The sequence below is a fragment of the Mesoplodon densirostris genome, chromosome 5, assembly GCF_025265405.1.
Source record: "Mesoplodon densirostris isolate mMesDen1 chromosome 5, mMesDen1 primary haplotype, whole genome shotgun sequence".
NCBI lineage: Eukaryota > Metazoa > Chordata > Mammalia > Artiodactyla > Ziphiidae > Mesoplodon > Mesoplodon densirostris.
The window spans coordinates 28,145,746-28,158,002 of NC_082665.1; the positions used below are offsets into that span (position 1 = coordinate 28,145,746).

Sequence of the window (12,257 nt, forward strand, 5' to 3'; positions counted from 1 at the left end):
TTGATGGATGAGTTCAGCAAAATGGCTTCTGTAATAAGCCATTATATGAGCCTCAGAAGTTAAAATGTAACTGAGCCCTTTACCTTCTCCCATAATCTTTTATTTACTTATTTGTTTGTTTGTTTATTTATATATTTTTGGCTGCGCAGGGTCTTTGTTGCTGCTCGCAGGCTTTCTCTAGTTGCGGTGAGTGGGGGGCTACTCTTCACGGCAGTGCACGGGTTCCAGGCACGCGGGCTTAGTTGCTCCACAGCATGTAGGATCTTCCCGGCCCAGGGCTTGAACCCGTGTCCCCTGAATTGGCAGGTGGATTCTTAACCACTGCGCCACCAGGGAAGCCCCACTCCCATAATCTTAATATCGTTAAACAACCATATAATTTTCCCATAGAATTTTTTTTTTTTTTTTTTTTTTTTTTTTTTTGCTGTACGCGGGCCTCTCACTGCTGTGGCCTCTCCCGTTGCGGAGCACAGGCTCCGGACACACAGGCTCCGCGGCCATGGCTCGCGGGCCCAGCCGCTCCGCGGCATGTGGGATCCTCCGGGATCGGGGCACGAACCCGTGTCCCCTGCATCGGCAGGCGGACTCTCAACCACTGCGCCACCAGGGAGGCCCCCATAGAATTTTTTTTAAATGCTAAGGCCTTTTGGAAATTTTTGATAAATTTTATTATAAAAGAATAAAAAGGCAGGCAATAAATACAGTATGAGAATACAACTGAATGAGGAAAATATTAATATAAAAATCTTAAAGTTCAACAATTTTGTAACAAAAAGTATGAGAATTATGATAAATAACAAAGATAAATTAAAATATGTAAATAATTTTGATAATGCTTACTAGCTCAAAATTCAACTTACCTGTATCATAGATTTGTCAGAGTACATTAGTTCAATTGTGCGATGGATTCTAGATATGCTTTCCTGCAAATCTAAGGATAGAAGATGCCATTTAATGATTAACATCAAGTATGTTTCTACTGAGACTTATAAGTTAGGGAATAAGGGTTTTCCTACCAATATGTTAGAGAAATAAGAAAAAGTTTCTATAACTGTTCTAAAATTTACTATTCAGAATTTGTATAAAATGAAATTTAGTTCTTAATAAAAGATATAGCACAAATGAAAAACGAAAACAAATATGGTTTATTTTAAAACTGTGCACAGCCAATAAAACTGAACTTTGTTCAAAGTTATAAAGGAAGTTTCCAATGAAAATTAAAGCTAAGCCCCCCTACATATTTGTATAAAACAGGAAAAACTTAATTTTTTTCCTATAGTTTATTCTTTTATTGCCCTAAATCAAGAATAAAGTTCTTTACCTTGATGAAGTTCCCCCTGTGTCAAAATATGTAAGTTTGGAGCCAGAGGAAATTTGGGCACATACGTGGAAAAGGGGAGCTATAACCTATACGAAAACCTTTAGAGTGAAATAAAATAACTTCACCACACATCACACACACACATACATATATGTATATGTACAGAAGTAACTGAATAAAAATCCACTTTAATCACCAACTGAAATAAAGTTATGAGACTCCCATTACTCATTATTTCTACTTCCAGTAGAAGTCTATCCTACAAATTTATTTAGAGGTAGGGATGTTTCAGTTGTTTTTTAAAAAGTGGAGACAACCTAAATATTTGTCAATAGGGAAATGGTTAAATTATAGTATAACCACACTATACTATGAAGCTGTTAAACAGAATCAGGAAAAAAACACCAAAGACTACAAAAGAAAATTAGGAACTTTCGACAAGGGAAAAGCCTTTTACAGCTTGTTAGAAAATCCAGTAACCATAAATGAAAAGACTCCCTCCCCAAATTTAAGAAAATCTATTATTATAGAAACAAAACAAAAACCAACATAAAGAAAATCAAATGACAAACTGGAAAAATATTATCTGCAGCATACACTACAGGCAACAGGTTAATACCCATAACATTAAAGTTTCTATTAAGCAATAAGAGAAAGACAAATAGTTCAATATAAAAAATGGGCAAAGGTCACAAATTTATAGAAAAATAGAATTTCACTCATAATTAATGAAATGCAAATCAAGACACTGAAATACCATTTTCATTTCAACTATCAGGCTACCAAATTAAAAAGTGCCCAGAGCTAGGGAGAATACTGGGAAACAGGTTCTCTCACACAAAATTATTGGGAATGTAAACTGCCTTATTGTTTTGGGAGGGAAATTTTTAAATAGTCAAAATTTTAAGTATATACACTTTGGATCAGAAATGGCATTTTTAATATATTCAACTCAAAAAGTATGTTAATATGTATGCGGAAGGCCAGCTTTATTGGTAGTTAGTAACAACACAGAAATTGAATAAATTATATCATATTCATATATTGGAATACTATGTAACAGTTTAAAAAATGATGCTAACAGTAAATATCATCAGGGATAAAAGAGAAAACAAATATTCCAAGGAAAAGCTTTAATACTTGATGCACAGTATTATAGGTTCAAAACCTTATGACATGTCTCTCAAGTTCCTCTAACTTAAATTGGCCAGAAGTGGACTTGTCATATTCCTACTTCCTCCCCCAAGGTGGAAGGCCTGCTCCCCACCAGTCTGCTCATTTCCAAAGTGCATTCCATCTATGTAGTTATACATATCACTATGAACAACAAAGGGAATCATCCCTGATCCCCGCCCCCTCTCTCTTCCCTCTTGTCAATGACCCACATCAAAGAATATACCAAATTCATTTCTTTCCTCCCTCAATGCTACTACCTTGGTGTCGAAAGTTCTTAACTTTCAGCCTTCTGAATGTAATCTTATGAAAACAAACACAATCTGCCAAGTCCAGTAGAAAATTATCCAACACCTAGCACAGTATTCAGGAAAAACTATGTGCTTAATTAATGTTTACTAATGATTTCAAATACAAAAAATTCCTTATATATGAAAAATACTAAGGAAAATCTTTAGTTACTAATGCTGTTAGTTGCCATCACACCCTATTTACTCCCTATTAAATACGTACTGCTCTTTATTTCCATATTGTCTATAAAGCATCTAGTTGGGCATTTAAACAAGTGATATTGTTTAGTACAAGTCCAACCTTTTGGTATAAAATGAGTAACTCCTAGATGTTTTTTTCATAGATCAATAAAATTAGGATAAAATTAGGAAGCAATAATAGGTTATTATATTTTGACATGCAAGAAAAATTATGATAAAACAACCATAAAATATTAATATCACTTCATTTTAAGAAAAAGGAGATTTTAACAACAGTAAAGTAGGATAAAAGTAAAGGAGATAATTTCAGAATAAAGGAGAGTTCTTTCCAAGCATGGACAGATGGCAACTTAACACTAACACACACACACACCCCACAGAGCACTGTCCTTACTTTTCTTATTTTACTACATGCCAGTTAAAACTCGTTATAGACTGGCACTGAGCTAATAGATCATATTTGGAAACCGACTAGAGCAGACTGAATATTAAAATTCACATTTCTAATTCTTCAACCTAAAGAAAACACTGTATCACTTGAACTCACTGCACAAACATCAAGGGAGGTACATAACTGATTAAGTACAAAATCTGATGCTGTATGATGTTTCACCAATGGAGTACCTGTGAATACCAGTTTGATATAAATTTAGAGCACTAAACCAGAAAATCAGACCATCTGTTAGGTCATTAATTAGCTAAGTAATACAGGGAAAATCTTTTGGTCTCTCTAAACCTGATATTAAGATCATAAAAAAGGAAGCCCAACTAGTTTATCTTACAGAAAACACTTTGTAGGGGGAAAAAAACCTTTATTAATATTTACACATGAAACCCATAATCCATAGGTGACTTCCCTTCTCAATTCTAACATTAATCATGTTCATCTGAGGTAGAGTAGCTCTTCTATGAGAAGCTTCTTACCTCTGGTGTCATTTTCTATTTCTGTCCTCCAGCGATGTAAACAGCTTTCTAGCACAGAGAGTTCCTCTTCTGTTATGTGTCTTGGTGCTGGATGCATGGGCAAATCTGGAGGCATCCGAGACTGAGTGAATGGTTTGTGTATTACTGATCTCGATGAAATGGCAGCTATTGATGCGGGTGATGTGCTTGGCAGTTCTGAAGGAGTTCCCTGCTGGTCTGTTGTGCTGTATTTTTAAAGCACAGAATATTCATTATTAAACTTTTCAAGTTGAAGCTCTGGACAATGATTATGTGCCAAACAAATAGCATTAAATTGGCTTATAATTTCAAAAAGAAAAAGTTTTCTTAAACCCCCCCCAGAAACATGTGGATTAATCTAATAACCTAATGAGATTCTTAATATATGGAACTACATTACTATAAAATTGGAGCTTTATAGTAGAAATGGCTTAATCATATTTATTTATACAAATCTTACATATACCAGAATTATAAAACCTTCCCTTGCTAATACTTAGCAGCTCACATTACAGAAAATTTTCTAATTTAACAGTAGTATTTTCATGGATGAAAGGTTGATACATATAACATAAAACCTAAAGTATAATTCTGAATGGAAAAAAGTATGATGAAAATTTCAATCTACAACCATAAAATCCATTGAAACAATGAAATAAGAAAGCCCCCAGAAGCATACAACCTTCTAAGTGAATGTCATCTTTTTAGAGTTCACTAAAATAAATCACAATATGCATTTTATAAAACCATCTTTAAAGGCATCAATTATTATATAATACGGTAACATAGCTGTCTCTTCTATCAAGAAAACTTTTTACCTTGGTAATGTCTGTGATGGTACAGAACCACTAGATGGGGAACTAGCATCAATATCATCAACAGGAGAAGTGCAAACAGGTTTACTTGAGGCAAATTCCAACGCATACTGCAGAACATCCACCAAGGGGAATCGTTTGGGACCTGAACCATAGCTTAAATACCTGTTAACCATAAAATGTATGAATGCTTTCATTTGTGTATAAAGCACATTTTTTTTCAACAATTGTTATAAAACATAATAAAAACACTTCAATAAATATTCCTCAACACTGAAATTAATTTTGCTTTCAAATGAAGATGGTAAAACTAAATATACACTCAAGAAATAAATTAAATATTCTCCAAAGGAACACAAAACCAAAGCTGATTAAGACTGAATGTGTGTATATACTGTTATAAATTTTAGATGTTGCTGTAAGTTGTAACCCAACAGTAAAATGAAAACTGACATTTCCATCTCCTGAGACTTTTATTTTTAGATCTGTTATCTGGTCTCAAGATGGTGACTAATATTATCCTCCCACCGTTTACGTCTGATTATTTTTCAATATGATTACTGATACCTTTTAAGAATTAAAACTATTGAAAAATAACATACTATTTTGAATAAAAATTTTAGGCTATTAACTTTCAAATTAATACTAAAACAAGGGAATACAGATTAGATCAGAGGTTTCAAACTGGGATCTTTCAGGCTACATTTCAGCCTGTAGACTTTTTTTTTTTTTTTTTTTGGCTTGTTGGGTCTTTGTTGCTGCGCACGGCCTTTCTCTAGGTGCGGCAAGCGAGGGCCACTCCTCGTTGCAGTGCTCGGGCTTCTCATTTGCAGTGGCCTCTCTTGTTGAGCACGGGCTCTAGGTGTGCAGCCTTCAGTAGTTGCAGCACAGGGCCTCAGTAGTTGTGGCACTCAGGCCCTAGAGTGCACGGGCTTCAGTAGTTGTGGCACGTGGGCTCAGTAGTCGTGGCTCGCGCGCTCTAGAGCGCAGGCTCAGTAGTTGTGGCGCACGGGCCCAGCCGCTCCACGGCACGTGGGATCTTCCCAGACCAGGGACTGAACCCGTGTCCCCTGCATTGGCAGGCGGACTCCCAACCACTGCGCCACCAGGGAAGTCCCCAGTCTGTAGACTTTTGTCTGAACTACAGAATATTTCATACTCTAGATTCTGGCTTCTTCTGGAAACAATGCAAAGCTACAGACAATAGGAAGATGATGTTCACACGTGGCACCGCCTACTAGTGCGGATAGCAGCTACCCTCTCTCCACAGGGATGTGCTGTCTGACTCCTTTTGCCCACCAGCTTACACTTGATTTGCTTCCCTTCTTTATAAAGCCTCCATGAGCCTCTCGTAGGCATCTGAGTTTGTATCTTCTGTGTTAAGGAGAAAAACTCAGTTACGGTTCGTTTTAAGGGAAATCTCAAGAGTAATATTTAGTCTCACACAGAAGAAATCTCAATCACAGATTAGTTTAACTTTACATCTATTTTTAGTACCATGTGTATTACCTCTTGATGGTAGGAATATTTAATTTTAAACAATAAAATCGTCTTCTAATGCCAAATATGAATTATTTTAGTCTCTAACGAAACTCAAGCCTAAAGTATTCAAGCAAAATATCAATCCAGAATGATTATTTACTCCTAGAATCACAAATCATTCAAAGCAAATTTTAAGTTAAAGCTCTAGACAGTCACTAAAAATATGACTTCCTATAGTTAGCTCATAATTTCACAAAAGTTGCAATACCTTTCAAGTCTCTGTTGTAATACTGTGAGGTAATCTTTTAGTCTCTTGATCTCTTCCCTCTTAATTCTTGTTATTTCTCTGTTTCTATGCATGTATCTATCAGGAAAAAGAAATACAGCAATTATTAGTATTTGCAAATATAGAAGTAGACACAATATTAAGTCTAGCCATCACCACAGAAGATCAACTGATCCAAAATTTTATAATAAAACATCATACAGACAATACAAATTAGTATTTTTCCTTATAACATTATTCCCAGTAACTATATTTTTCTAAATAAAAAGAGAACTCCATTTTCCTTGACAAATAGTATTAGATACATTATGCAAAAAGTAAAAATTATTTTAAGGAAATTAAGCAAAAATTTTCTCTAAGCACAATAACTCTTCACTGGATACTGAACTATTTCAAAACTAAGTCATGCTGTATATACCAAACCATACCTGTCCAGATATAAAACTTGAGGAAATTCCAATTTGTTGTGAATTTTTTCTGGTCTTCCCAATGCCTGATTAAATTCAAATCTTGACAATTCAAACGTTAACACAGGTGGTAGTTCAGTAAACCAATGCTGAAAGAAAACAGTAACAAAACCCCTTAATATCACCTTTCTGTTTTCTCCATTGCAATTTTAGGCACAGGATGTTAGTTAGCAGTGGCATTTTTATATGCATCATAATAATGCTAACATCACAAATAATTGATTGGGTATACAATTTAGTTAAAACTCGACTTCCTCCTAAAAGTTTTTCACACCTTTTGAAAATTCCAATGGGGTAACACACAACCAGGAAAGAGAAAAATCTAATGACTCTCCTTCTTCAATGATTAATTCTTTACATTAGAATTTCTAACCCAAAGAGAAAGACACTGAATAAAAGTATGGCTTAGTATCTCAAGTCTTCTGGCTTCTTCAATATTATGTCACAATTACTACCAGGAATGGCACATATACTTAATACAATCAACCACCCTGTCAAAAACCTGTGACAAATTAACATGTAAGAGGTAGTACACTAAAGAAAACAAAAATATTTTATAGCATAAATGATCACAATTTTCATGCTAAAAACCAGAAACTGATACTTTCCTGTTTTAAATTTAATGTTCCCACTGGAATTTTGACAAATTTGAGAAAAAGATCTATCACTAGCAAACAGAGTTTATACTGATGATAACTACATTTAATATTTTAAAAAATGACTAGTGCTTAAAGAATTGAATGCCTCACTGCTATGAGGCAACTCCTCCACACACTTTGGCAACTGTTCAGTTAAGCGTGAAATGCAACAAAACTTCAAAATTATTTCAATAAACAGATTCAAGCTTTACATAAACCTTATTTATTTAAAGAGAAAGAAAAAGGAACAAACTTGTGAATTAACAAATACAGAAGTATAAAATAATGTAACAAGTATCTCTGAAGTGCTTATTTTAAGCCATGCAATATACTTCTGTAAAAAGAAATTGTTGCATACTATATCGTGCATGGTATTTTCAAGTGCCACAAAATGTCACCACATAAATGTCAATAAGCTAAGAGTATGCTAATTTAAATTCAAACGTTCAAGAAAAAGAAAAGCAGAAACTGCACATGTGGCAAACTGAATATGATCTTGAAAGTTGCTACTTTTCTGTAAATAAAATCAATAAAATAAATCGTTATTAAAAACTATTTCTCCCTCCCAAAATGCTAATGATTACCTGAATTGAGATTTCCTGAGTTGGATTTGGTTTACCTTTAACTAAAAGTTGAAGTTTAAGGAATTTGCTTTATGGATATTACCTGAAACTGACTAGAGAAAGTTATGGAAGATCTAATATTAGAAACATCTCTTAAGTTTTAAAATTTCTTGAGCAAAGTTTGCTTATTTGCTTTGTTCTCCCATGGCATTGGAAATAATTTTTTTTAGTTAGCTTTAATCCACACCTAAACTTACCATTAAGAATTAAAATATACCCCACACCTATCACAAGGAAAACGTATGATGCCTTAGGATGATATTCTCTATTCCATTTTATAATACTCAAACAAGTAGATTTCAAGTACTATTACCTTCATTTTTTCTTGCAATGCTTTAAATGTTACTATTTAAAATTAAATCTAAGTATTAACTTTAAATAGTTAACATACTTTAATTCATGGGAACCTACAATGGCCAACAGAAATGAAACGACCCAAATTGGCGGTATGCTTCTCTGTAAACCATAAATAGTCCAGGAAATAGGTTCCATATCTTATGAAAGAATGTTCATAATATATTATGTAATATGTCTCTGTGTGCATCTGTTTCCTCCAACAGCAGTGACAGTTTTTTCCTACTACAGGAGTGGAAGGATTTCACTTTTTCATTATAATGCTATCAGGACAAGAGATAGCCAGACCATTCCCTAAATTCATTTACAAAAATACTATGGGTATGTCTAGCTCTGATTTTTAGATCACAAGTACAGCAGTATATAAGTAGAAGTTCAAATAATATAAAACAATGAGACTTTTCTTTCAAAATATTTTTCCATTCAGTAAAACTCTATCTTTATCCCTAATCTAACCGGTATGCCACGCTGTGAGACACAGGTCATTAAAGGTAAAAATGATGCTTATATTCTCCATATCTCAAAACACATATCATTATGATTACTATTATTATTACTACATTATAAAATGAACTGACAGGGGTAATAGATTTCTGCAGAATGACAAAAGAACTTAGATAATCAGCAATGGCAACAGCAGTACTCCTGAATTTACTGTAAATATACATCTGACCTGTTAAAATATTTTCTAGAGAGAATATGGCCATTTTTATGAGTAAATAGCTGATTTTTCTATTAATATGTTTTAACTACCTTGCTTTTGGAAGATTACATGAATATGGGAGGGGGGAGGAACAAGAAAAAACAGACCTATCATTGCAAATTCCCCACAGAACACCAAACAAAGCTAGGATATAAACTAAGCACGAGAAGGGAAAACTTGCAATTCCAATTCAAAAATTAGTTTCAGTCATTTAATTAATTGCCTTCACTCCTTTGCCCTACATATTTCCTATATAATATCTCCATATATCTAATATAGTACATGTAGGTATTATTTCTATAACTTAGTTTTTTAATTAAAGCTCTGTAAAATTTCTCTCAGCACTTTGATTATAACTTGGTGCAACTTTGTGAAGGGAAATTTGGCAGTACTTACATTTTTAAATGAGTATGCCCTGTGACCTAAAGATTCCACTTCTAACTATCCTTCATTCCTAAGTGCTCAAGGGTATTTACAGGAAGACATTCCTTGAAATAATTCTTTGTCCAACTACTGTCTCACAGAAGAATTACAACAATTTAATTTTATAAATACGGGCTACAGTGATACTATGCAGGTTCTAAATAGAATGATGAAAAGCTATATACTGACATGGAAGGATGCTCACAATATACTGGTAAGTAAAAAAATGCAAGTCTCAGGACAGTATGAACAGACAAATACAATATTTATATGTGCATAGCAATCGTCTAAAAGGATGTACATCATACTACTAGTAGTGAATACCCACACCAGAAGTGAGGTGTTTACTCTTTGAAATTCTTTCTCTCCAATAGGCAATCAAAAAATAGCTCCAGGTTTCTTGGAGAGTATAACTCATCTACAAATGGCAAAACATTTAATTAAGATTTATGATTTAGAAAAATATCTTACATATAATCATTTTTAATTTATTCAGTTGCCTCTTGGTAATCATTACAGAAATGTAAACTCTTACAGCCCACTGGATGTTTTAACATAAGCAATTCTGGAGACTAGAGATCTTCCTATATTAGTTGGCCCCAGCTATTTCAGAAAAAAAAAAAAAAAAAGATGTTTTCTGTATCAAAGTAGAATCAATAATTTTTTATTAAATAATAGTGTAAGAGATAAAAGGTATTAACATCGGGGATTATGCCAATTTAGAAACAAGCCTAAAATGCTACCCATTGGCCTTTATAGAGAAACAAAATAGCTTTTCTGAAGGACATAATAAGACTATAATTTAAGGGTGTTACTAAAAACTTTTAAGATATTCTGCTCTAGTCGGTGATAGTCATTTAAACCAGGTTGAATTATTATTGAAACCACCGTGTTCAACAAATCTAGGCAACTGGTACTAGGAATCACAGGTAATCAAATTTGCTATTATTGAGACTGCTTAGAAACTGAATTTGGAGGTGACAACAAACCACTGTGTATCTTAGGTTAGATGGGAAAACCTAAGCAGAAGATATATATTGTAGTATAGGGCATTCAGAGTATGAAGCCAAAGACAGAGGACAAACTAGATTTTTTTAAAAATAAATAATGACAATCAGAGTCAATGTAAGAAAAACATTTTTAAAAGCTGGGAATATGTGAGAAAGATTATTTACCAATTATTAAATTATTTACCAATAAACCATAGTGTGTTTCATTTATAAACTACTTGGACAATGTGAGGAAAATGCCATCCCTTTTTTCCCTGCCCAAACCCATCATTCTTTTGTTTAATAGGAAACAGATCGCACTTTATGGGGCTCAGCTCACTTGTTCCATTTTGGGATCCTTGGAAAGTCCCAATCTTTACAGATCTGTTTCCCAATCAGTAAAATAAATAAGCTTAATTTAAGTATTCTTAATTAAAGGTCTATATCAGAGTCATCTGTGGAGCTCTGGTGGCCATATACCATATCCTTACCCTAGATTCTGATTCGATAGCTTTGAAGTGAGGTCTAGGTAACTGTTGAGAATCACTGAAATAGATGTTCTATGATGTAGAGAGAAAAACTATGTCAAATATTTTCTCTCTCAAAAAAAAACAGCCAAAAAATAGTAAATATTACTTATTTCCTTTTTTGAGTATGTGAGGGAAGAAAAGGAAATGAGGATGGCGTTAGAATTACATCTTTTTAAAAAAGCATACAACTCAAATAAAAGCAATTTATCCTGAAAAATACAAGAACCTAGTCCCTTTTTAGATAAACAGAGATGCCATCACTTAATATTTATTAAGTACCTATTCAGAATAAAGACCTTGGAAACTTTTTTAATATGACTGAGACATTTCATTCAGTCAGTCAATATGTATTATATAATTTTATCTGCAGTCACCACACTGCCTTAGAGATACACTAGTGAGTGGCACAGATGAAGACCCCCACCCTCATGCACGGAACTTACATCTAGACAGCTATCAGCAATTGCTTAATGATGACTGATTTCAGTGCACATAATCTGTCCTTTATCCTTTACTCTATTATTCTAGAAGAATATATGGATGGAAGGATATACAGATGGAGTTAGAGAGATGAATTGAGAGATGGAGATAGGTTATTAGACAGAGACCAGTGGAGACAGATAAATAGGTTTGTAATATATTTTTTTAATTCTTTCTTTCTTGAGAAAGGAAGTTTTTTCATCTGTCCTTCAGGCAATCACACAGTAATTTTACAAGAAAACGAGTGTGGTGTTGCCTACTTGGGTGTGGACATATTCCAACAATATTTGATGTAAGTAACATATGTCTATATAAAATTCCACTCTAACATCAGTGTTTTTCTTCCTTACTTCCAGGACTAGCATGCTGTAATGGCTGGTACCATGACTGAAAAGTCTTAAAAGACTGAACAGTGTCCTAAAGGAGGATTTTAACATCAAATTTTGAGAAAAATTTTAAATGAAAATTTAACTTATAGACTGTATTGACTCTGCAGGTTTCCCAAATATGTATAAATTATCATAATTAAATCCAAATACA

General features: G+C 33.7%; 1 protein-coding gene across 2 annotated transcripts in view; it reads right to left on the reverse strand.

Moving 5' to 3' along the window:
• Nucleotides 1-12,257, reverse strand: part of USP25 (ubiquitin specific peptidase 25) — a 139,530-nt gene that overhangs the window by 44,447 nt on the left and 82,826 nt on the right. For both annotated transcript variants that reach the window (XM_060098607.1, XM_060098606.1), the window contains exons 11-15: nt 6,939-7,066; nt 6,493-6,588; nt 4,746-4,907; nt 3,910-4,133; nt 861-931 (exon numbers count right to left, since the gene is read on the reverse strand). In XM_060098607.1, coding sequence (XP_059954590.1) covers nt 861-931; nt 3,910-4,133; nt 4,746-4,907; nt 6,493-6,588; nt 6,939-7,066 — 681 coding nt within the window. The remainder of the gene's footprint in view (nt 1-860; nt 932-3,909; nt 4,134-4,745; nt 4,908-6,492; nt 6,589-6,938; nt 7,067-12,257) is intronic.